A 27,943-nucleotide genomic window follows, 5' to 3' on the forward strand; every position below is an offset into this window, starting at 1 on the left:
ATTTTGTATAAACTGTTGGTGTGGCCCCCCTGGGACCTGAGGGGTGGGGCCCAAAAGGGGAAATAGAGGTTAAACCTTTATAATCCTTCTACCATTGGGATCAAGGGATTTTATCCTAATTGAATTATTAGTCTGGAGCATCCTTGGGCAAAAGGGACTCAATTTTGTATAAATACAGGGGGCAGAAGGACGGGGCTCAATAGGAGAAATAGAGGTAAAACCTTTAAAATCCTTCTTCGTCCATTTGGATTAAGGGATTTGGTGACTTTCTGTGTTTTATGGTATCAGTAGTGCTAATACAGATATTATTATTAACTCATTCACCCCTGAAATTTCATATTGAACTTTGAATTGGAAGAGTTCAAATGTGTTTTCAGGGGTGAATGAATTAATGGAAATTACTCCTACTTGATTAAATGATATATTGCTTGCCTTGGAAATTGATATACTGAGTTTTCTTGCTCAAAATAGAAGTATACAAGACATTTCTTGATTGTAAATCTGTATTTTAGGTCAAGATTGAGGAATTTCTGCTGGATCTTGATAATAATTTGGATGATATTGAACTCAATACAGAGGTATTCCATTAAATCATTCATCCCTGAAATTTCATAATAAACTATACCAACCTTTGAATTGGAAGAGTTCAAATGTGTCAGGGGTGAATGAGTTAATGTTTGCATTTTAGTTTCTGGAATGAGGTTAAGAACCAACAATCATTCTTGATAAATTTATTAGATTTTTGCATGCTGTATATAAGTGTCTCGGAAGTGTATGCACATAAGTTGAAAACAACTTCCTACTTTGATTCAAAAGTATGTACGATGGTGCACAAATTACTCTTGTTTTGATTGTAAATGTGAAGTTTGGACCCCCTGGGTGCAGAGGGGTGAGGCCCAAAAGGGGTATTAGAGTAACACCTTTAAATCCTGCTTCTACCGTAGGGATGAGTTTTTTTTTATCCTAATTTGGTCTAAAGTATCCTTGGGCAAAACGGACTTAACCTTGTATAAACGGTGGGTGTGGCCCCTTTGGGTGCAGAGGGGCAGGGCTCAAAAGGGAAATTTGAGGTTTAAACCTTTGAAATCCTTCTCCTTATGTACCATTTGAGGGATTTTATCCGAATTTGGCCTGGAGCATCCTTGGGCCAAGGGGTCTTGCTATTGTATAAATGATGGGTGCGGCCCCTTTGGGTGCAGAGTTGTGGGGCTCCACATCCTGGTCGCGGCACCAATCTGTAACAGGACATCCAGTACAAGCAGTGACTGGCAAGACTATCCTGTTCACTTTGAACAGATAGCTGCCTGGAATGCTTGAACCGACACAGAAAAAGCCCAACAACTAAGTATGAGTTTAAGGGGCACAGTCCAAAAGCTGTTCAGCAATCTAACGGTTTGGTTTGTTTGTGTTTTACATCCTATTAACAGCTATGGTCATTTAAGGATGTGCCAGGTTTTTATCTAACAGTAAGACAGTTATCTGAGTATAACTCCATTAGACAATGTCTTACTCAGAGATTCAATCCTAAGGAAAGGAGTGTAGCACAAAGATGTACATTTAGGGGACAAAGCAGGGTAAAGGTGAGTCAGCTTCAAACTTTGGGTATTCTTCAGATTTACCCTATCATAACCTAGAGTGTCAAGTAATAGATTAGGTCATAAACAGTCTAAAAAATATAAATAACTTTAAAAAAAAAGAAGGGAGCGTTTAGCCACCCCAAAACAGTAGAGGTTATTTCCTCTGCTGTAGAGTACGAGGCTGTAGCAGGTATTAGTCCACAGAAACCTGTGGAAAGCACTGAAAAAGTCTGTTCCATAACCCAATCTGATAGTACAGAGGTCAGATACTAACAATAGAGCAAACAAGTATATAAGCTTCTAGACATGAGGTTACCCAAAAACACAAAGTCAGGAAAGAATGATAAAAAGAAATCTACATCAAGTTAGAAAGAGTTTCTTTTGTGAAGAGAAAGGTCACTAAACGGGGGAATGTTTAAAATTTAGTACTCTGGGAAAAAGAGAAGAGAAAGCTAGCTAAGTGGAAAACTAATTGAAGCTGAGCTCAAGGCGAAGAGTTCAGCGACTTCTAAATGTAGGCCAAAAGAAAATTCTTTAAAAACAGAAGCAAATAAAAAAGGAAAAGTAAGGAAAGAGGGGGGTGTCTGATCAAATCAAATTTCGTATAAATAGTGTACATGTAGACAAGGTTGTCTGTACTCGGATATACAGGTTTGTAATAATACTAGTTGTAGGGTGTTGATAGACACTGGGTCCCCTGTTTCTGTTCTTTCCTATGCTGAATTACGAAACTTCGGACTTGTAGAAAACTCGCTACAGGGATTTAACGAAATCTCACTACAGCGGATGGCAACAGGTTAGAAGTAAAAGGGTGCATTTAATTAGACTTTCTAATGGGTCCTGGTAGTTTAAAGCAAAATTTTGTAGTATCCAATCTTAGCAGTATGGCAGGGATATTGTGTATGAATTTTCTAAGGAAATATGAGTGTAAACTTCAATTTGGGGAAGATCTCCTTATCACCAGTCAGGGTAACATACAGTTAAGTAAACATAAAACACTTAATTGTGCTTTAATCAGACCCTGTACAACAATAGTCTTACAGCCTCATTCTGAACAACTGATAGAATGCCAAAACCTCATTTTTGGCTTGAATGTTGAGGGTTCACCCAGGTGAGGAAGGCAAACCCCCTAGGCCAGGACATACCCAAGTCTTTAAAATAGTAGTTGTTATTCCCTGCTTAAATTTCAGCATTAAGGGGAATGGTAACAACTGGTTCACCCGTTGTCAGTATAATGTGACCGGGCAGAATTCTATGCTTGGTGCCTTCAGCATGGCATTTCAGTGAGATAGCACTATTAAGTCGGCATCAGATCCACGCTATCACAAGGAGGCAAGCACACCATTAAAACCTGTCTCCAGCATACACACACGCAAGCACGCATACACTACACACATGGAGGCATGTCCTTAAATGACCTTAGCTGTTAATAGGACGTTAAACTAAATTAAACCAAACCAATCTGATAGAATGTGAATCAGATGGTCAATTATTAGACAGCACTGTACTAGTGGAGCCTTACTCTTAATGGAGACATAAGGGAGTAGTGATAGCCGGAAGTCTAGGAGACTCTACAAAAAAACAATCTGATCATCTCGGTCATGACAAGTAGTAATTGTAATGGGGGACCATTACAGATGTCCCCCAAACTGCCCCCATAGTCGCAAAGATGCATTAGAAAATGATCATAATGCCATAAAACACCTATATTTTGTTTCTGATCATTTGTATTTTACAGATTGTATACATACAGTACTGATCATTAAGAAATAATTTTGTAGTCATTCTACAAATAAAGATTACTCATCATGTAACTATTGTTTTTTCTGCCATTAAATGTGTAAAAATAAAATACTTTGTTGTATTTTTTGTGGTCAAAATGAACCATGACCTTGTATTCTTCAATATTCAATTTCTTTGCTGGAGCATGAGAATACAAAAATTGTCTGAACCAAGAGAAAACAAAAATTGTCTGGAGCAAGAGAATACAAAAATTGTCTGGAGCAAGAGAAAACAAAAATTGTCTGGAGCAAAAGAGAATACAAAAATTGTCTGGAGCAAAAGAGAATACAAAAATTGTCTGGAGCAAAAGAGAATACAAAAATTGTCTGAAGCAAGAGAATACAAAAATTGTCTGGAGCAAGAGAATACAAAAATTGTCTGAAGCAAGAGAATACAAAAATTGTCTGGAGCAAAAGAGAATACAAAAATTGTCTGAAGCAAGAGAATACAAAAATTGTCTGAAGCAAGAGAATACAAAAATTGTCTGAAGCAAGAGAATACAAAAATTATCTGGAGCAAAAGAGAATACAAAAATTGTCTGAAGCAAGAGAATACAAAAATTGTCGGGCTGGTTAAAGGTCAAGACAGGCATCTTTGATCCTAAATTAACTTAAAAGTAACAGCACTTGATCAGAGCCTTGAAATGGCGGAGTTTTTGTCAGAATTTATTTAATTTGTAGATTGAGAAGATGATGAATGTGGGTTTTGCCACTTTTCCCAGGAAGGCCATATGTATGCTCCTATTACGAAATGACTCATCTTCAACTCTAGTACATGTACGTACGCTTCATGCTAAATTAGGTCAAGATATGTCATCAATTTATACAACATTTGATCCCTTAGTCCAGAGTTGTTGCTCCGTTATAAAATTTAGTCAAAATCTTCACTAGTTCAGTACCTAGTGGTCTTAAATGGAAAACTTAATGCGAGCCACATACATGGCTTTATTAGATTTTTCTGGTCATGTAAAGTTGTTTTAGAATTGGAGTTAAAAGTCTTAGTAGCTTTTCACAATGGTACCTGGCCAAATACCTGGTAGATATTTGTTAGTATTCAGTATATTTCTATTACACTTTATTAATACATCTCTTCAACAGAATTCTAGTATAATTTCAAATCAGATGGAGGCAATTCACAGTGACCTTGACCTATAATTTTATTTCAAAAAAGAACAAAGATAAAAACATCAATATAAATATTTTATTTATTACATGGTTTATGTATAAATAAAGTATACAAAGCACCCCTTACTGTATATATACACATTCTAAATTGATGCAAAAACAAAAGTATTTACCCATAAATGCACTGCTTTCATACCCAGATGTATCTATATATTGTCTCCATTATATTATACTACATAACTAAATTTCTAAACATTTTCTCAGGTTGGTAAGTATGGATTATAAAAGGTAGAGCATCCAATCTGTGAACAAATGCTGAAAACAATATTTACCATAGCATTTAGTTATGTATTATGAAAAGTTCTCTCTACACAACCAATGAAATTTTCTATGTGACGTTTTAATGACTAGAACGATATGTACACTGTCACCTTCATCAGACAAATGACCAGTGAAGCGTATGCACACAAAGGTGTAAAATGTGTACAAGTTGTCCATAAAATTGATGTCGATTTCGGCTACGCTGGAAACGTAAGTACAATAGTTGTTATATATGTACCGAAATGACTCAATTCAGCTACGCTTCACTGGTCATTTGTCTGATGAAGGTGACAGTGTACATATATCGTACTAGTCATTGAAACGTCACATAGAAAATTTCATTGGTTGTGTAAAAAGAACTTTTCATAATACATAACTAAATGCTATGGTAAATATTGTTTTCAGCATTTGTTCACAGATTGGATGCTCTGCCTTTAATGTGCGATACTAAACAAGACAAAACCATGCATTGTTTACTTTAGACAAGTTCGATGATAAGAGTTGTGCAACTGATGTAAGCTAACTACATCATTAATATTTTATTGTAAATTGATTCGAACTTGATTCAAGATACAAATATCATTATCTCCAGACACATGCACCTTTTGAAAAAGAGATTCTAATCCATCGCTGACATCACAGATCTGTGTTAATATCAATAAATTTGCATAACTCCTCCAACATGTATTATTAATAACCCACAGGTATTACCGACAACATCACAATAATTTGTCTGGTTCCACACGTGAACTTATGCAATAAATCCTGTGAACCCAGAAGTGCTATTAAGTGCAAAATGTAGCATATTTGTAGATACACATTGTCTACAATAGATGGTATACCCGTAATGGTAAAATCAATAATAAATATTATTAACATTAGTTCATTCCTCATCTGATTGTTCCATATTTAGGAAGACCAGGAGCTCAGTGTGCCCTGTTTAGCCCCGTTGAGATTCTGACTTCTGTTGGTTGTCTGTAACTCTTCCATCCAGGAGTTAAACAACCCCTCCATCTTTGACCTGGCTCTAGAGTTGCCATTGTTGACTGTCGGGAGGATCTTGTCTGGTTTCAGATGCTGAGTAAATCGCTTCATCTCCAAGTAACTGCTGTGCTCACTGTAGGGGACGCCTGTCAACAGAAATGACATTATCCAGTAAAATATTTGTTTTTGTCTACAAAACTATTTATTTTTACTGGTATAATTGGGAATTGCTTCATCACCACAAAAGTCATACACAATTTAACTTGTCTGTTAGGACTGGGACTGAAATATTTCATCAGTTTATACAGGGTCCAGTATTTTACAGTGTTCAGTTATTATATATTCATAGTTTGGTGTATAAATTAATGGTCTGGTTTATACGGGTTCTGTTATATACAGCATTCTGATTTATACAGGGTCTGGTTTGTACAGTGTCTGGTTTGTACAGGATAAAGTAGTTTACGGTGTTCAGTAATTATATATTGATAATTTGGTTTATAAATCGTCTGGTTTATACAGGTTCTGTTATATACAGCATTCTGATTTATACAGGGTGTGTTTGTAAAGGGTCTGGTTTGTACTTGGTTTGTACTGGGTCTGGCAGATACAGTGTCTGATTTATACAGTATACAGTAATTATATATATATATAATATACAGTAATTATATATATATATAATTATTGTTAATAAATCTAGTTCAGTTTATAAAGGTTCTGGTATATACAGCATTCTAATTTATACGGGGTGTGTTTATAACTGGTCTGGTTAATACAGGTTCTGGTATATACAGGGTGTGTTTATAAAACATGCACATATGCATAGTTCCATTTATAAAGGTTCTGGTATATACAGTATTCTGATTTATACATGGTGTGGTTTAAACAGGGTCTGGTTTATAAAGGGTCTTGTTTATGCATGGTCTTGTTTATACAGGGTCAGGTTTATACAAGGTGTGGTTTTATACAGTGTGTGTTTATAAATGATCTGGTTCATACAGGGTCTGATAGATACAGTGTCTGATTTATACATGGTGTGGTTTAAACAGGATCTGGTTTATACAGGGTCCGATTTATACAGGGTGTGTTTATAAATGGTCTGTCTTTATACACAGTGTGGTTTAAACAGGGTCTGTTAGGTCAGAGAAGAAGGGGACACCAGCTGTGCCTTCTGTATGAACTAGTACTGACCTAACAAAAGAGGGGGCTATAAGATCTTCACCCTACCAGTTACCTATTCGAAACAATGCGTATACGCATTCTATCGATAGGCGAATCATTCCTGGGTGAGTGACCTATGAAATATACAATTTCGTCACATCGTTGTACAGGTAAGCAATACAAATCGCTCTCTTAGCAGTCATAGCTTGACAAAGGGACCAGTCGGCCTAGAAACGTTGCGACATGTTTAATACGTATAGCTTGACAAATGGACCAGTCGGTCTTGTAACGTTGCGACACGTTTAATACGTAACGCTTGACAAAGGGACCAGTCGGCCTAGAAACGTTGCAACACATTTAAAATACATACATTCTTTATGCATTAAGTAAAACTTTGATATTACATATTTCCAAACTGATGAATCTTATTAAATATGATTCTGCCACGAAATCTGTGATAATTAGGAAATACCCTAAGGCAAATTATTGTCTTGTAATAAAGAAACATGAAAATGACTGAATTGTACAACTTGGTAAGCAATTACACACTCTCTTACCGTATATGTGTATACCGTTCCTGCTGAACTTTGGCCTGAGTTGATCAAGGGAGGTAATCTTGTTGCTATGGGTCCAACCAGTGGGTTCAAAAGCTAGAACCTCTGTATACCTCTTCAGTGTCACCAAGTAATCGGCCAGGGCCTGCCAGTGTACAACAATGTTATCAGTGAAGAACTTAAAAGTTTAACAATGTACTGTATACAGCTTTGAAATCATGCAGTGCTATTTTCTAGTCTTACATTTGGAGATAAAAATTTACTGTGTAGAATTGAACGAAACAAGTTTGTCGCGTCTGTTACTCCTACATGTCTTAGATATCATGTGAATTTTGTGCAACACTATCAGCTGATCAGTCAGTTTTGGACTGGTCGACAGAATGGATTCCCGTGTGAGGGATACCGATTTCTGTTACCTATGATAGCCTTGACATATGTTTGATAGGTTGAAACAAGCTCCAAAATAGGGTCTGATCAAATTTACTGGACAACTACATTGATACACATGTGAAAATCTCCCATTAACTTCCAGTGTGTGTTTGACGAAGCAAAAATACTTACATAGATCTTACAATAATACCTAGAGCTGGAAATTTCTCAAGCATTGTAAAATTCCCTGACAAGACCTTCAGCAAAAGGCTCAAAAATAAAATTGCCACAAAAAATATTAACAGTATTCAGAAACCAGTGAGGACTTTGCCTTGTGTATTAATAATACCTTCAGATTGAGTCTAGCCATGCTAAAGACATGATTTTCTTGCCCAATAAACTGGAATATCACCATGTTGACCAGAGCCAGAAAATTCTATTTGACCCACAGGTCTGGACCTCTCTTTGATATAATAGACTAGCAGGAAAATATTTTCTGTCACTCAATGCCAAGTGCTACCGACTTTTATTAAATGTTCAGCTTTTTTGATGATAAAGGATAGTAAAGGCAGGCAATCTATAGAATCTATCTCTGCGAGTGAGGTTTAGACATAAATAAATATACCTGTATAGTGGTTAAAAACTTGAAATATTGAGGAAAACTGTTGGTAAATTAATAAATATTTCACCCCTCGAGTTCAAATCACCTTATTTATATCTAATCCAAAAGATTATTTTTTTATCATCTCATATTGATGAATTCTTATCTCACTTTGCTGTGTTGAATTTTCACCTACCTTCTGATTAAGTTTGGCCATCGGAAGCACGTGAACTTTAGCTTCGTTTGGACTGAGGGTGATTGACTCCTGAAGGGTGCTGTCCTCCAGACAATCCAGCACCGCTTTCTTCTCTCGTGTCACACAGATCTTACTGTTCAACGCCTTAGCTATAGCTGTGTAATAAAAGTAACACATCTTACTGTCCAACGCCTTAGCTATAGCTGTGTAATAAAAGTAACACATCTTACTGTCCAACACTTTAGCTATAGCTGTGTAATAAAAGTAACACATCTTACTGTCCAACACCTTAGCTATAGCTGTGTAATAAAAGTAACACATCTTACTGTCCAACACCTTAGCTATAGCTGTGTAATAAAAGTAACACATCTTACTGTCCAACACCTTAGCTATAGCTGTGTAATAAAAGTAACACATCTTACTGTCCAACACCTTAGCTATAGCTGTGTAATAAAAGTAACACATCTTACTGTCCAACACCTTAGCTATAGCTGTGTAATAAAAGTAACACATCTTACTGTCCAACACCTTAGCTATAGCTGTGTAATAAAAGTAACACATCTTACTGTCCAACACCTTAGCTATAGCTGTGTAATAAAAGTAACACATCTTACTGTCCAACACCTTAGCTATAGCTGTGTAATAAAAGTAACACATCTTACTGTCCAACACCTTAGCTATAGCTGTGTAATAAAAGTAACACATCTTACTGTCCAACACCTTAGCTATAGCTGTGTAATAAAAGTAACACATCTTACTGTCCAACACCTTAGCTATAGCTGTGTAATAAAAGTAACACATCTTACTGTCCAACACCTTAGCTATAGCTGTGTAATAAAAGTAACACATCTTACTGTCCAACACCTTAGCTATAGCTGTGTAATAAAAGTAACACATCTTACTGTCCAACACCTTAGCTATAGCTGTGTAATAAAAGTAACACATCTTACTGTCCAACACCTTAGCTATAGCTGTGTAATAAAAGTAACACATCTTACTGTCCAACACCTTAGCTATAGCTGTGTAATAAAAGTAACACATCTTACTGTCCAACACCTTAGCTATAGCTGTGTAATAAAAGTAACACATCTTACTGTCCAACACCTTAGCTATAGCTGTGTAATAAAAGTAACACATCTTACTGTCCAACACCTTAGCTATAGCTGTGTAATAAAAGTAACACATCTTACTGTCCAACACCTTAGCTATAGCTGTGTAATAAAAGTAACACATCTTACTGTCCAACACCTTAGCTATAGCTGTGTAATAAAAGTAACACATCTTACTGTCCAACACCTTAGCTATAGCTGTGTAATAAAAGTAACACATCTTACTGTCCAACACCTTAGCTATAGCTGTGTAATAAAAGTAACACATCTTACTGTCCAACACCTTAGCTATAGCTGTGTAATAAAAGTAACACATCTTACTGTCCAACACCTTAGCTATAGCTGTGTAATAAAAGTAACACATCTTACTGTCCAACACCTTAGCTATAGCTGTGTAATAAAAGTAACACATCTTACTGTCCAACACCTTAGCTATAGCTGTGTAATAAAAGTAACACATCTTACTGTCCAACGCCTTAGCTATAGCTGTGTAATAAAAGTAACACATCTTACTGTACAACACCTTAGCTATAGCTGTGTAATAAAAGTAACACATCTTACTGTCCAACACCTTAGCTATAGCTGTGTAATAAAAGTAACACATCTTACTGTCCAACACCTTAGCTATAGCTGTGTAATAAAAGTAACACATCTTACTGTCCAACACCTTAGCTATAGCTGTGTAATAAAAGTAACACATCTTACTGTCCAACACCTTAGCTATAGCTGTGTAATAAAAGTAACACATCTTACTGTCCAACACCTTAGCTATAGCTGTGTAATAAAAGTAACACATCTTACTGTCCAACACCTTAGCTATAGCTGTGTAATAAAAGTAACACATCTTACTGTCCAACACCTTAGCTATAGCTGTGTAATAAAAGTAACACATCTTACTGTCCAACACCTTAGCTATAGCTGTGTAATAAAAGTAACACATCTTACTGTCCAACACCTTAGCTATAGCTGTGTAATAAAAGTAACACATCTTACTGTCCAACACCTTAGCTATAGCTGTGTAATAAAAGTAACACATCTTACTGTCCAACACCTTAGCTATAGCTGTGTAATAAAAGTAACACATCTTACTGTCCAACACCTTAGCTATAGCTGTGTAATAAAAGTAACACATCTTACTGTCCAACAACACCTTAGCTATAGTTGTGTAATAGAAGTAACACATCTTACTGTCCAACGCCTTAGCTATAGCTGTGTAATAAACGTAACACATCTTACTGTCTAACGCCTTAGCTATAGCTGTGTAATAGAAGTAACACATCTTACTGTCTAACACCTTAGCTATAGCTGTGTAATAAAAGTAACACATCTTACTGTCCAACACCTTAGCTATAGCTGTGTAATAAAAGTAACACACATCTTACTGTCCAACAACACCTTAGCTATAGCTGTGCAATAAAAGTAACACACATCTTACTGTCTAATGCCTTAGCTATAGCTGTGTAATAAAAGTAACACACATCTTAGCTATAGCTGTGTGATAAAAGTAACACATCTCCCTGTCCAACACCTTAGCTATAGCTGTCTAATAAAAGTAACACACACTGTGTAATAAACGTAACACATCTTACTGTCCAACACCTTAGCTATAGCTGTGTAATAAAAGTAACACATATCACTGTCTAATGCCTTAGCTATAGCTGTGTAATAAAAGTAACACACATCTTACTGTCTAACGCCTTAGCTATAGCTGTGTAATAAAAGTAACACATCTCGCTGTCCAACACCTTAGCTATATCTGTGTAATAAAAGTAACACATCTTACTGTCTAACGCCTCAGCTATAGCTGTGTAATAAAAGTTATTTAAAGGGAGAACACTCTTAATAGATAAACTAGCTCTAAAGTCAAACTATCCTTTGTAATTTTAACTGATGAATTGGTTACATGCACCTTAAGTAGGACTTTGGCTGTAAATTCTAAATTGCGGTTACAAACGTTATATTTACATTTCTTAGATGTTTCTACTGGGCCTAATGTATGTTATTTCCGTATAACATACATCGGGCTATTGTGACGTTGCTACGCTTACGACGGTCATAACTGTAACTTTGGAGATTGCACTGCTCCACTGTCCGCTGGTGGCTATCTATCTGGATTTACCCTGACGTTGAAACGTGTTCAGACTAATATTAGGTCTTTATTTCTGCGTGAACTGTAAGTTAATTAATATTAAAATGTAAGTATAAGTATTGGTTGTCATATTTTTGACATGCTTTGGTGTGTAACATACATTGGCTTACCTACATATTTAACATGGAGCGCACCATTTAATATGTAGGTAAGCCAATGTATGTTACACACCAATGCATGTCAAAAATATGACAACCAATCCTTAAATAAACATCATTATGTATGTCTTTTTCATTTATCTATTCATTATTTACCCATAAAGATTCTCTCCTTCCCGATGGTGTAGCTGCCACAGATAATGAGTGTCTTGGTGTTTTCTTTCAGCTTCTTATTAACCGTTGACACAGCAAAGTCGATGACTTCTTGTTGGGGAGGGAAGGTATGGGAGGGATCACAGTAACTGAAGAGAAATATTGATATTACAATGTACTATACAGATAAAATTAATGCAAATGACAAATACTGTATTGTTTCTGATAGAGCCCATGCTCTTATAATCTCCAACTCTTCCACATTGAGGGTTAAATACACGAACAAAGTGAACATTTCCCACTGTTTTTTAATTTTGAAGATATCCTCAATACCGTAATTGCCCATCCCCATTCTGACATGTTTTCAACCTAACCCTGCAAATGTTCTTAACATTGTACTTCAGATTATTACAATTTATCAATTGATACACAATAGGCAAACATTCATAAACAAAACGTAACAAGTAGCGCTGAATGAAGTTCGTTCCATTAGTCTATATATGGATAAAGTGTGTCCCCTACTTTCATTTTGTCATGTGCTGTTTTAATCCCCTGGGCTATTATTAGAATAAATACAGTAAGTTTTTAGGAACAGTGTCCATAGACTTATTAAATCCAAAGTTGGTGTAATTTGTAGCAATCCCAAAGAGTTCCCAGGACATATATAGGCTTATAAAATTCAAAAGGCATAGAGGGCCTGCCCATGACCTACTAAATGTCATGTTTCATTAACTGTTACATACGTCCTATTTATAGGAAAATGTCCAGTTGTGTCGAGACTTACGTAGTGTCGAGATAGAGCTGGTGGACGTGAATACCAGTCAGGGCCGGATAACTCTCCATTTCTGTACAGGCACGGAAATCTCCTGTGTGGAGATAATTTCTTCCTCCCTTCAGCTTAAAGAGGAACAGCACAGACCCCGGACAACTGTTGACATGTAGAAAACAACGATTTGGATTAGCGTTAAACCATATGTATCTCTGAAATATCCTGTAACTTAGGTTCGGTAAATATATGTTCCATTTAAAGGAATTTTTATGACCTACGGTAACAGACATTCATTCTGACTTTTAATAGATTATGAAAACATTTTAATGTTGTATATGCTCAAAATTAGATTTAAAAGTCTGCAAAAAATGTAGTTGACATGACAGTGTAGGGTGTGGATTGGTGATGTGTGGGGAATCTTTCTTCAACAACAAACTTTAGTAATCAGTGTTTATCCTTACATACTGGAACCGGTCGTTAGTACTACCCACTTCGTGTGTACTTGGGTGCTATATCACCACTACTGTGGTAGATGGAAATAATGTGGCTTACATGAAATAGACACATAGTGTTATTGCGCCAAGTCTAATGGCAAAACAAGGCGGAAGACACAACACAAAAATTCACAATCTGACTATTTTTTTTACCCCCGCAGAGATGTGAAAGTCTCTTTATTCCACTCCCGAGCAGAATTCACCGTTGATAAAGCGATATACAGTGTACTCTGTCTAAACCAGACACCCCTGGGACTATATTATTTGGTTGGTTTGTAGATAGTTCTGGATTATAGAGAGTCTGCTTAAATATCATTTCTGTATACAATGAGAACTAAGAATACATGTGTGGATGCTTTACTTTGTTCATGCATACAAAGTAATTGTACTTAATATGTTCATTTATCAACAATACTGTAAAAATTTATCATTTCACTTGCAGTAATAAGAAGACAATAATTGTTTTCCAATTAGATAAATTCAATTCATCATTTCATTCATCGTCACTGACATGATCAGAACAACCGACTTGTACATGACATGTCACTGAGACCAAGGAAAATTATCTTACGTAATGTCATGTTATAAGCGATACGTGTTCAGGTGTTAAATAACCTAGTGAATCTGTCTCATGGGTACAGGTGATAATGACTGGTCAACTGTTAACTCCACTGTCTAGTAATTGGGAATGTATAAACACCTGCTCTAGATTTGACACCAGTTAACAGACAGAGAGTAGATTTATTACTGTATAGAAGGCATGGAACTGGGAAACAAGGCAGCATGGTTTCAGAACAGACAGAGCCAGAGATTGATTAATATATTTAAAGAAGAATTTTCTAGGGACTGAAAAGTTTGGCCAGGTTATAGACAAAGATCAAAATAAGACAGATTTGATTATAAGCCAGAGTTTTATTTCTAAATTTCAAGAAAAAAACATCCAGGGACTGAAAAGTTTGGCCGGTTTATGCAAAAATCTTTATCAAAGATACAAATATTGCACACACACTGTCCCTGGTACACTGTATATCTGTATCTGTATGTAACTGGCTCACTGCTGGATAATTGTGGTAAATAACTATAAAAGGGATTACTACTGTATTTGGGCTTGGGGTGTCTTATTACGTCAAATACAGTAGTAATCACTTTTATAGTTATTTACATGCAATGAGTCCACTCTATATCATTCTGTGATATTGCAATGGTTACTGTATCAGCGTTGACTGTGTTAAACAATTTTCTTTGTCTGCATGAACAGAAGACCACCCCACTTTAATGGCGGAAGTTATAACTGAAAATTATAAAAATCTCAAACAGAAAAGAATTAAAATTTCATGAAAAAATATTGAGTTATTATTCTATATTTCTGCCGGGTTGACAAAGGGGTGAGGTGGGTGTGTGTTATTATGTCAAATACAGTATTAATCACTTTAATAGTTATTTACCACAATTATCCTGCAATAAGCCCAGGGGCAAACACATAATCCCTGACTGAAAGCAGGGGAGATGGGCTTATTACAGGACAATGAAAAAGCTTTTGTTGGCATTTCTTCCTAACTGCAATTATATATTGGTGGGCTTATTACCGGATAAACACAGGTAGACTAATTCATAGACTTACTGGTTTGCCTCCAACAGTGTGACCTCTACACCTTCTACAACAGTGGGTGTGGCCATTGGGAGGGTGTGGAGGTATTGTCTGTCTACCTTTATTCTCCTCTCTACCAGGTTAGCCGTTATCTGTACAAAGGTAAATCATAGCAAGATTACCTGTCAGTTCAAAGGTCATGATGGAAAATCAATCATTTAAATATTGTTGAAAACTTATCAACCTTTTCTTATGTTAATCACGCTATGATCATTATGCTGATCTCCATACATTTTTCCTAATTTGTTTTTTTACATCAAAATCTTTTTTTCAGGAAACATGCATCATAATAATATAATAATAATTATGGAAAAGTTTATCTTTTTTTCATCAATAATTAATTTAATATTCACTTGATTTCCCCCCATATTTCAGCCAAACTGGTATACAACAGTTATAAAAAGCCCTGATATGATATATGTATAAACAAATATTTTTAAGGATCCATGTCTCATTGCACTGTGTATTTTCCATACGATAGTATTTAATAATCTTAAGTCTAGGTCTGGCCTCAGTCTAGTCTCTTGAACTTTTACACTCAGAACAGTACAATACTGTTGTTGATTGTGTTTTATTTATTTAATACTTAAATGTTTTTTCTATAAAAGACCTTCAAATTAAAGTACACTGTATATGTTTTTCTTTTCTGAAAGGATTTATCAAAGCTATAGTCACGCTGAAAAAACAGTTTCCAATGCATATTTATAGTTTCTGGAAGTGGTAATGACACCCTTAAAATTTTAAGATTTTAAAGTTTTTAACAAGTGTCAGATGAACTGGTTACCTTACTACAGTAGATCGGATGTTTGAACTTCTTTGTAAGGCCCCTGTAGTGATCGTAGTGGAAGTGCGACAGGAAGTAAGCTGAACAATCCGGTATCGTTCCGAAGCTGAATGCATCCACAGTAATTCCAGTACCTATATTTAGAATCATTGAAATAGATCACATAGCGTCAAATCAAAACAACAGCACTTAATGATAGTAATTTGAGGTTCTATAGACCCCCTTATCACAACCTAGTTCGTAGGTCGTCTCAAAGCGGTTCACAAATTATCATTCGTGGTTATATTATTAGGCCTTTAATTTGCAACCAGCCAATATCTTTCTCAACTCCCTGGGGAGCATACAGCCGGTGCTTCAATTTCGGCGCTCACAGCTAGCATTCAACAATTCTAGCACTGCCCAACCACATACTCATTTACAGCTGAGTAGACTGGAACATGCGGAGTAAAGTATCTTGCTCAAAGATACAACACAGTGTTGTGACGTGACTCGAACACGCAACCCTTTGGTCACGAGCCCCGCATTCTACCACTAGGCTACCGTGCCTCCGTAAACTTACAATTGAATATATTTATTCAAGTAATCCCTTCTCATTTCAATTTCTGTGTATAGTGGAAATTTTGTGAATGTGCCACAAACAATTCACAGGAACTAGCATCGTTTACCAATACCCTTTTAAATTATAGGTGTATTGACAAATGAGGCTAAGTACCTTTGAATAACTTGTAATTCTTCACAGTTTTATTATCATTTTTATTTTCATTTCTCAAGTTGATTAAAGTAAGATGTCCACATAATGCCCCTTAGAACACCTGCCACCAAGCTTATAATTACCACCAACATATTTTAATTTATCGTTGATATATTTCAATTTACTATTTTCTTTTTTCTTATAAATCCCTTCAGGCATCTCCTTCGATATATCGCCAAACTTATTTATAATGTTGAAAATTGTGTTGGATAAATGATTGCAGTATATCCTGATTAAATGTTCTAGCAGATACTTTTATTATAATCTCTTGTTATATAATGTACGTAATTCAATAGTCATAAAATTTTCAAATTGGTATGGTTACTATAATTGAAAAGTCAAACAATATCTGGTACATATATATATATATATATTAAGCAGTTTGATATACAATATATTACTTTTAATAAAACAATTTCTCTAAGAACATTAAAAATATGTTAAAAATCTACGAGGAGAAGTTTAACAGAAACACATGTCAAACTTTACCTGGCATTTTCTTGTAAAAAGGACACTGCCGTTGTCCGCCCCACTGTTTCTTTTCTGGTTCAGGAATGTTCAGATTATCACTCTCCCCGGTGTTAGCGCCGGTTGACGTTGACTGTACAGGTACAGATGTTTTATCATTTCTGTTCGGGCCCGACTGCTTGGCTTTCATCAGTATTGCCATAGCGTCCACTTTACCGGGGACACTCTGACTTTGAGAAGTTGTACTGTGCCTTAAATTTGTACTCTGCGATTTGGTTTTGTCCATTAAAACGCTGAAAGCATTTTTGCTTTTAGATGAATTTGTCGGAGATTTGTCTGTGTTTTCTTTTGCAACATGTTTCTGTCTGAGAGTGCTGGATCCAGATGTTTCTTCCTTTACCCGACTCAGATCAACAGAATCTTTATCGTACCTTGTCTCACTTCTCATAGATCTGTTTTGGTTGGACCCCGAGGACGTATCCTGAAATCCATTATCTGAATCTTTTTGTATCACAACTAGTGGTGTAACACCTTCACAAACAGATCCGTTGTTATCCAGATCAGATTCCTTCATGTTGTTTACTGATGTCACTTGTACACAACTATTGTTTTGAAGTAAACAAGGTGAAACCTCTTTCGCGGCACTAGTGTTCTCACCAGATTTTTCAAACAGGACCTTTTTCGCATTCAAACATTTGAAAAAAGATTTCACAGACGGTTGATCGGGTCCTGGCGACTTTCCCACTGTAGATTCACCAGTTTCTAGCAGATCATTCCCAGATTTTTTCTTACTCGTACTTTTCCTTGCCTTTTTACTTGAAGATGTCATTCTTGGAGACTCTAAGTCAGAAGTTTTCTTGGTGCTGCTAGCAGATTTCTTGTTAGAACTTTTCCTTGCAGATGAAGACCCAGACTTGGTTGGTGTTTTGAAAGGCAAAAGTTCTTGTGCTGATAAAGTTGTTGATGGGTTCCTTTCCCAATCACTCTTCATGAAATTATCCAAGCTTCCTTGAGAAAAAGATTTTGTGGAAGAGGGACTTTTCCCTCTAGGACTAGACAGAGGGCTATAGCTAACTCCTTCATCTAACTGAATCCCAAAGGTTTCCTTAATAATGACTAAAGTACTATTTTCATTGGACATTTTCTTTTCATCTTTTAACTTAGAAACAGATGAAGAAATCAGATATGTAGAATCAGTTGAATCCACATCAAAAGCATCAGCCAGCATTTCGTCCAGATCTTTTTCTATTTCCTCTTGTGATTCACTGATGTCTTCGTTACTCACACTAATATCATCACTGATCTCTTGGTTATTAGAAACTGCAGTCACTGTTTCTTTCTTTTTGCATAATTCATCGTCCGAGTTGATTGTGTTGACATCACAAGTTTTCTTTTTATTGTTGAGATTTCTTGAATGTCCTGGCTGATCGTCATCAAATAAGTTGATTTTCACCTGAGATGTATACTGTTCATCTGAAAAAAAAAAAAAAAATGCTGGATAATTAGTCATCCAATTACTGGTAATTTTCTTAACATATTGATATTCTCACAACAGTCTGAAGTGTCTCCAAGACGGGACAAAATACACAAGCTAGTGATCAATACAGAAATTTTAAAATATATAATTGATTATTTATGAAATTCTAAGCCTAAGGGACAGCTTTCTTGGATAATGATATACCTTTTTGATGAGACAAGATTGAAGATGTGTCGGTCTTTTGACCACTTCCCCGTAACTGTGCCAGTGTCCGATGAGAAAACTTCCAGTAGTGACTTGGTATGGTGTTATCACACAAAATACCAGCTGGACATTCTGTAAAAAGTACGATTTAATAATTTAACAATCACGTAAGTTAAAACATAATACAATGATCACTTCATTCTTCTTTAGTCAGAAATCTATTAGAATATGTCAAATAACATCAATTGATTTCATTTAAATTTGATTCAAAGTCATGAAACTCCAGCCGAATTTCCAACACTTATTCTAACTATGATGGCATTGATAAATTGTTCATGAATGTCCATACCTTGATTTTTGGGTTGCTTTTGCAAGGTGATAGGAAAACACAAAATTTTATCAGATTATTCTCATTGAAGATTTAATTTGAAAGGAGTCCCCCAAACTAAATTTATAAGCTTTTGCCGTTCTATCTGTAAAGTTTTGGTTTCTGCCATCTGGTAAGTTTCACCTTCCAGCAGCTGCTTGTGTCCTATTTGCCAAGAAGTATGTGATCCGTGTATTGACATTCCCAAAGTGATGAGGCTTATATATATATGTATTAACAGGTTATGGCTGACTTTCATTGAAGGCATTTGAGAAATCTATAATGAGGACATCTGCCCGTTTGTGGTTTTATTATGTAACAGGAGACAAAAAACACATGGCAAGACCAGGGTTTGAACATGGGACCCTCCAAACTCTAGATGGGCAATGTATTCAATTGAGTACATTGAACTATTTGAACAATTGAACTACAATGTACCTGGTCGCTACATTTTCCCTCCTTCAACAAAGTCTTTGACCCCGAAGACACTATACTACCTTCTGTGGACATATTTCGTTGGGCCACAAATGTAACAGGAGATGAAAAATGCACGGCCAGACCAAGTTTGAACCTGCAGGGAACCTCCAAACTCTAGACAGACGTGTAACCAGTTGAGCTATCCGGTGTCCAGCGATCGACCGTGTCCAGTTCCGCTACATTAGATTAACAGGAACTGGAGCACCGGAAAATCTGACCATATAGGCAGATTGGGTCAATTATGACTATATAGGTAAATATATATATATAGGACGAATGTAAACAAACGTGTTACTGGTGATATTTATCTCGTACATGTCGATAAAATTGTGAGTTGGTGAAATTAAATATTATTGTCTGATAACACATGTACAATTTTAATTTATTCAGTGAATTTCCATTGCTGCATTTTTTTCCTGTCATCTTGAGTCCCTTATTTATATGAAAGTAAAATCCATTTTCGCCCTTCATATTTAATTACAATGCATATTATGTTGCAAGTGACTATTCAATAGGCCTATGGCCTCAGTGTCTTCCCGGACATAAGTATCAGGGTTCTCCCCAGATTAATTTTAAGCTGATATGTTTCATTTTCAACGAACATTCAAGACGGACACGCTCAATAATACCTTATTCAATTTAGGGAGGGGGGCTTCAGTTTTTGATTAAATAAGTACTTTTATGTACCAAATATATAAATATATATTTTAAACTTTATTTATTTTACAACTTTGATGAAACAAGTTATGTTAACTTGTATTAATCACTCTATTTACCAAACTTTTGATGAACTTTAAAACCAAAGAAATAAATAATTGTTCCTTTAATGTCTGAATTTTCTGCTATATAGCCAGATTTGCCACTGATCCAGTACCTGTGTAAAACTGAAAGATGTGCATTGATTAGGTTGCCTTACAAGCGTCAGCTATAGGGAATTTCCCGAAAATATAGCCCCAGCGACGGCACTATCTTAATCACTATTCCTTGTCCTATTACAAACTGGTGCTGTTGTCCGCCCTCCCCGTTCAAGGTAGGAGACCCCTTGGAGGGGAGTCAAAGAACCTGGGTTGGTGTAAGAAAAAAAGGGGGAACAGTGTAAACGATGTGCATTGATTACGTTGCCTTACAAGCGTCAGCTGTAGGGAATTTCCCTTAAGCTAAGCGGTAGAGCATCGGGCTGGAGAGTAAAGGGTCGTGTGTTCGAGCCCCAGCGACGGCACTATCTTAATCACTATTCCTCATCCTATTACACCTGATTAAAGCTTCAAGAAAAGAAATATATTATTGTCATCATCATAAAGCTTTACCGATGTTCGACATATCTTTGTCCAGACATTCGTTGACATGCCATGTCGGGGATTTAAAGCTAAGAGCAGTGTATGGAACTTGACAATGAGGACAAAATCCCTCAAGCAGATCTGGACGACAGGGTTTTGAAGGCGTTTTTTCATTCTTCTGAGAAAGTTTGGCGGCATGTTTATTTTTGCTTCCTTCTTTTTTAATATTTTCGTTTAGCTGTTTCTGTGAATCTGTCATCTTCTTTTCACGTGTTTTCTTATTAAGCCTTTTGTTAGCACTGCTTAAAAGTCCATTAGCAGTGCGACCAGAAACTCGAGATTGCGATTTAGGATCGCGCTTTTCTCGCTTGAGACATTTGTAGTCCCATATTTCATCGTCTTCGCTGTCGTTCTCTTTTAACAATATTGGAACACTTCTTTTCATTTCCAAGTGTTACACAACCTCTAAATCGTCAACATACCATTCCCGCCGATGCAATTGTAACATTTGTATCTCAATTTGCGGAGAGTTACACTGGTTGCTTGAAAATACGAAATGTAAGATTGAAAAACGTCATAAATAGAGAAAAAGGATTGTAGCGCTTTGATATCTCGAGCATATATTACAGATAAAGTGAGTTTTATTTTCATTTATTTCATGAAGATTATGTTTCTTTTGTTCGTCATTATATATTTCCGTTTGTTTCTGTTTACAGTTCATTCTGTAAAATATATTTCGTCACTAATGTAAACCAAAATGGAGAGAAAAAGACGGTAACAAGCGGTGCTCGTTTTCAAAATAAGAATGGATGGTATTTAACTGACTATTTTAGAAATGCCTATGGCGACAACCCGTTCAAATGGAGGAGGATCTACCATAACTTGTCCAACATGTGACCATACGGTAAATTGTCAGCCGGGATCAAACAGAACCATCTGCCCTAACTGTGGGAATTTTTACAGTCGGGATGAGGCTGGCAGGGCACCCCGCGCCCGCGGTCAGCGAAGAAGGGGTCAGGAAAAAAAGCCACTACCTGACCTTGATAAGGTGAGGACTTAAGACATCATAATGCCAACTATTCATAATTTGTTTCTGATATCTATGGTGACTCAGTATCCTGTGGCTGTGGTATTTACCACAGGTGCTCGGGTTCAGTAATATATGTGATTTATAAGGTATCGCACATCACTTTAATGATAAATAATTGGGTTTTAGAATATATAGCATTATGTGTTTAAAGACAACACACTCAAGAGTCACCAATAAGTGGGTTTAAAAATAAACTTTAAAACCCACTTATTGGTGACGCTTGAGTTTGTTGTTTTCACCATTTTCTTTATAGTGTGCCTATATTCTGTAATCGCCCTGCATACCTTTTGGTATCCGTACTCAAAGCGAAGCGACCCACTGATCAACCAACAAACCTACACTTGACGTTGGCTTTATTATAATACATTATCTGTTTAACTGTAGCGGAACTGGACTGGGTCGCTTGTTGGCAACCAGATAGCTCAATGTGGTAGAGCATCCGTCGGGTTCAAACCCCAGTCTGGCCGTGCATTTTTTCCTCTTACATTTGGCGCCCAACAAAATATACCCACAGAAGGTGATATAGGGTCTCTTGTGTCTTCAGGGTCGAGGACTTTGTTAAAGGAGGGAGCTAGGAAATTAGAGTTCGGAGGGTCCAGGGTTCGAACCCTGGTCTGGCCGTGCATTTTTCCTCTCCTGTTACATAAGTATCGCACTAAATATCGCAGCCCTGGACATGTGAGATGAGTGTTTAAATGCAAACCCCTCATCAGAATTTAAAGATTACCTGGAAAACTCCATCATGAAGTGTTCATGCAATGTTATTCATGACTTTTAATTCAACTGGCCATGGTATTTCATGATAACTGATTGAGATCCAGTAAAGATTTGTATAGGCCCATGCAGTGTTTTTGATATGCTGTCAATTACTTTTGTTATAGTTGTGGTATAATCTCAGTAATGACTGAATCAGTAGATGCATGATTTGGAAGAATGAACATATATATATTGCAAAGAAAGGAGGCAGTATGAATCTAACTAAAGTGGTACCAACATTTTGGAGGTAGAAGAAACAATTTTCACTACACTAAGTTGAAATTAGACATTGATTGTGTAACAGAGGTCATTATTTTTTCAATGCCTCCGCTAGAAGTCCAACCCTGGACCTCTGTCATACTAGTCTTAGAAATTCTCCCTAGCCGAGTCGGTAGGAAGCGGCTAGTATTTTACCAGGGTGACATACTCCCCTCCAGCAACTCCTCCTGAGTTTTCCAGAGGTCATAGCCATTCCTTTGCTAGCATCACCAAATAATTTTGTCCTATTTCTAAATTTTCTCAGGTCCTCACATTGGCGCCAATGTAACAGAGGTCATAATTTTTTCAATGCCTCCGCTAGGAGTCGAACCCGGGACCTCTTGTTAATTAGTCATACGCTAGATACCGAATGAGCTAAAGAAAAATTCTCTCTTAAGCAGAGTCGGTATGAAGTGGCTAGTATTTTACCAGGGTGACAATTGTGTGATTATGTAACACTGGTCGTACGTATCATAAACCATCTTGTTGCTTGTTACTTACTTTAGCTATTATCTGTTTTTCCTGTCTCAATTTTAAGCGGTTACTTGTGAATGTTCAATGAAATTTCTGACATCTTATCTCATGCTATTGAATAACCACAGAAAAAAATTCTAAGACGGTAATTGTACATAAAATGAATAAATCTGAATTACGGCTGTAAGTTTTTCAAGAATGAACATCATTATATCCTCGAGCTCTATAGCTAATATAACTGGTAAAATACCGATGAGTATAATTATAAGTCTGCGTTGTTTGAACTTCTTTCCTTCAAGTTACACATAATTTAGAGGTAACATAGAATGATGTTTCCCTGCTGCTGCAATGGCAATAAAAATCAACTAAACCAATATTAAAAAAAAAATCTTAACATTATGATTATAAAGCATATGTATTACAGGCTGCAGGCCCTTTGTAACTGTTATATATATATCTGCTTCAACATTGAATCACTCAAATGTAGAACTCTAGAATTCATTTTCCTCAATTTTTCAAAGATACCCTGAATAAAGGAAACATGAGGGAGGAAACTCTGGACAAGAATGATTGACAGAGAAACATAAGGATATATTTTAAAGTTACTGTGTAATCATTAATTTCAGTGAGGTTTTTAATTTCGTTGATTAGTGGTTAGTCTTCACCCATAAATTAATAGGTCCACAAAGTATTAAAATTACTAGTTTGATATAAAGCATTTCTCGTTTTAGTCAGTACTCATATTATTATTAATACACAGGCACAATGTATTCAAGATATTTTGTTTTTTGTCGGGTTACAAACCCACAAAATTTGGGGCCCTCGAAAATATCTGATTTCACAGTATCTGATAAATAACATAATCCAAGATACAATGTTATTGAATATTTGTCAGGTGCACTAATGTAATGTAAAGTAATCGAATATAATCTGAACAAAAAATGATGAAGTATTTACAATACCCCTATCAATTGATATGAGAATGCCAGAGAAATTGATTTAACATAAAGGTAGAATAAACTCTGAAGGTAAGAATTAGAATCAGTTGAACAGAGATGGTATACTTAATTGTTTTAAAAATTAATTCCATGAAATTTTATGAATGAATGAAAGTCTAAACACTCAGCATATGAAACAAATTGATATGGACAATGTTTTAGTCTGTGTGAAATAATGGTGATTGGGGATCTGAAACAAGTTTATATGGACAATGTTTCAGTCTGTGTGAAATAATGGTGATTGGGGATCTGAAACAAATTGATATGGACAATGTTTTAGTCTGTGTGAAATAATGGTGATTGGGGATCTGAAACAAATCGATATGGACAATGTTTTAGTCTGTGTGAAATAATGGTGATTGGGGATCTGAAACAAGTTTATATGGACAATGTTTTAGTTTGTGTGAAATAATGATGATTGGGGATCTGAAACAAATTGATATGGACAATGTTTTAGTTTGTGTGAAATAATTATGATTGGGGATCTGAAACAAATTGATATGGACAATGTTTTAGTCTGTGTGAAATAATGGTGATTGGGGATCTGAAACAAGTTTATATGGACAATGTCTTAGTTTGTGTGAAATAATTATGATTGGGGATCTGAAACAAATTGATATGGACAATGTTTCAGTCTGTGTAAAATATTGGTGATTGGGGATCTGAAACAAGTTTATATGGATCGCGCGATCGGCGGACAATGTTCAGTCTGTGTGAAATAATGGTGATTGGGGATCTGAAACAAATTGATATGGTCGCGCGATCGGCGGACAATGTTCAGTCTGTGTGAAATAATGGTGATTGGGGATCTGAAACAAAGGACTACATTATTCTTTGATTTTGAGTTTGTTCAAGCATGCGCTCTACAGTTTTCAGGAGAAGAACTATGCTAAAAAAAGGCAAAATTCACTGAATATTCATTTTTTTCTAATTTATGCACATATATGTATGGTTTGGGTACGTATGTTTTGACCCCCAAATGAATCTAAAATTCAAAACCTTTAAATGTACTTTGAAATGACTGTTTCTTTTATTTTAAACACTTCCCAAACATTATCATGAAATATTTATTTGTATTTCTAATTATTGTTGCCATGGTAATAATTTCAAATTTGCATAAATTAGAAAAAAATGAATATTCAGTGAATTTTGTCATATTTAGCATAGTTTTTCTACTGAAAACTGTAGAGCGCATGCTTTTACAAACTCAAATCAAAGAATAATGTGTTGGCACCTATATTACATCTTGAGGAGAAATATAAAGTTTGTTCAAGAGTGCGCTCTATGTGATGGTAACTAAGAGAAAAACCTGTCAAAATTTACTGAATATTCAAAATTCATTAATTTATGCAAATATTTACTGGTTACCATGGCAGCCATAATTGAAAACCTAAATTAATGTTTACATAATAGTACCAGGGAAGTTTTTAAAATTAAAGAAACAGTCATTTGAAAGTTCTATGGGAGATTTTTAATTTTGATGGATTTGGGGGCCAAAAAAGGCCTAAACCATACATACACATAGTCCTATATATGGACAATGTTTATAGTCTGTGTGAAATAATGGTGATTGGGGTCCAGGATCTGAAACAAATTTATATGACAATGTTTCAGTCTGTGTTGTAAAATAATGGTGATTTCATTGCTGAGGTTCTATTGTAGATCAACTTCTCTAAATTCAAAAAGCCTTTTATATATTATTGATTTTTTTAAATTTTAAGAACCTCGATCAACAGTAACTAAATTTACCATAACATTGATCTTCATACTCCTATATCTATGTTTAGTTATAAAGGAACCATATTATCCCATTTTATAAACTGGACCAAAGTACCATGTTCAGGTTAATCAACCGATGTGATCAATACAAATATCGTTTTCGTTTGACTATATATGGCCCTGTTTGGCATGTTTGTGTAATTTACCATGTTTGTAATGAGATTAAAAGTTTTTTTTCTATTTTTTTTTACTGTACATTCATTTTAAAATTTGGGGCCGCGGTGGCCAATTGGTTAAGGCGTCTGACATTCTGCTACCACTATAGCCCTCCACCACTGGGTCACAGGTTCGAGACCTATATGTTGGGGAGTCGCCAGGTCGGCACTATTTCTCTGGGAATTCCAACTTTTCTCCACCATCAAAACCTGGCACGTCCTTGAATGACCATAGCAGTTAATTATAATAGGACATGCATAAAACACAAACCAAATTTAAAAAATAAACAATAAAATTTCAGCTTTGCACTTAAAACACCATATTAAGCTTTTTACAAGCACCCTAGGCCTGTGTGCTTAGCAATTTTAGATAATTAGAATGAGTGCAGAAATTCCTCAAAGATGGCACTTTTTGTTTCAAATAAGTCATGATTTTAGGTGAGAAGTTAAAGAAAGCTTTTACTGGCCCAGGAAATTGATGGGGCATGCCTTCGTAGTAATGAGATGGAATCTAGTTTAATTCATTTCTTGATAATGGTTATTTACATTATGTTATATTATTCCTGTGAGTGGACCCCTGCAGATCAGGGATCAAGAAAAGAATACATCTGCTTTTACATATTTTGGGATCTTTATATTTCTTTCCATTTCTGATTACCTTTCATTTGCTGGCGCCTTGCTTGGCAATACCTCACTTTTGTCTTTAAAGTTAAGCATTTGCCCAGGTGAGGAAGGTAATGGGTTCTGTCCCCAGGCCGGGACATACCAAAGTCATAAAATATGGTAGTTGTTATTTTGCTGCTTAATTAACGTTCAGCATTTAGGATAATGACAACAACAGTTTTCACCCGTTGTCAGTATAATGTGACCAGGTGGAATGCTGTGTTTGGTGCGTTCAGCATGGGTTTTCACTGAGATAGCACTATAAAGTCGACATCAGTTCTGCGCTATCACCAGGAGGCACATACTCCAACATACCTTGTCTCCGGCATGCACACACAACACACATGGAAGCACGTCCTTAAATGACCCTAGCTGTTTATAGGACGATAAACAAAATAAATGCAAACCAAATCCTGTGAGTGTATGCACACTGTACAGGGCAAGAAAGGAATATAGAATTAATTTCTATCTTCCATACCGTATGTGCAGTTTATCATACTCCGTTACAATTATAAAAAAAATTAAGACTCAGTGTTATGAATTAGAGGATATTCTGATGCAGTGCATTTTGGAAACTGCCAAAACGTGATGTAAATACAATTATAGCTTGCATAATGTATGAGCTTGTTTAGGGTTGAAATTTCATAATGAACTATTCCAAACTTTGAATTGGAAGAGTTCAAATGTGTCTTTATGATCAGGGGTGAATGCATGTTAAAAGTGAAAAAGCTCGCTGGGATTATTTTCAAGCACAAAGTGAAATGGTATAATGCTAAATCTCACTGCATGACCTGTTTTAAAATTCATCCAATTTAGTTCTCAGGGAAAAAATAGTATTTTCAAAATAATGCCACTATGAGTCGAAATGCTTTTTCATGA

At 35.9% G+C, this 27,943-nt stretch overlaps 2 protein-coding genes across 3 annotated transcripts in view; one reads left to right on the forward strand and one right to left on the reverse strand.

Moving 5' to 3' along the window:
• Positions 1–5,172: 5,172 nt before the first annotated feature.
• Positions 5,173–21,378, reverse strand: LOC110455428 (DNA cross-link repair 1A protein-like). Its single transcript, XM_021505559.1, has 10 exons — positions 20,922–21,378; positions 18,771–18,902; positions 17,111–18,562; positions 15,871–16,004; positions 15,060–15,178; positions 12,960–13,103; positions 12,179–12,324; positions 8,667–10,984; positions 7,504–7,645; positions 5,173–5,934 (listed from the first exon to the last, which is right to left on the reverse strand). Exons 1-10 carry the CDS (start codon positions 21,334–21,336, stop codon positions 5,714–5,716), a joined length of 5,223 nt encoding a protein of 1,740 aa, XP_021361234.1. The 5' UTR covers positions 21,337–21,378; the 3' UTR covers positions 5,173–5,713.
• A 271-nt stretch (positions 21,379–21,649) lies between these two features.
• Positions 21,650–27,943, forward strand: part of LOC110455416 (probable E3 ubiquitin-protein ligase HECTD2) — a 71,470-nt gene continuing 65,176 nt past the window's right edge. For both annotated transcript variants that reach the window (XM_021505543.1, XM_021505544.1), the window contains exon 1: positions 21,650–21,939. In XM_021505543.1, the coding sequence (XP_021361218.1) occupies positions 21,727–21,939 (213 nt within the window). In that variant the 5' untranslated portion in view covers positions 21,650–21,726. The remainder of the gene's footprint in view (positions 21,940–27,943) is intronic.

The sequence above is a fragment of the Mizuhopecten yessoensis genome, unplaced genomic scaffold (assembly GCF_002113885.1).
Source record: "Mizuhopecten yessoensis strain PY_sf001 unplaced genomic scaffold, ASM211388v2 scaffold8213, whole genome shotgun sequence".
Classification (NCBI taxonomy): Eukaryota; Metazoa; Mollusca; class Bivalvia; order Pectinida; family Pectinidae; genus Mizuhopecten; species Mizuhopecten yessoensis.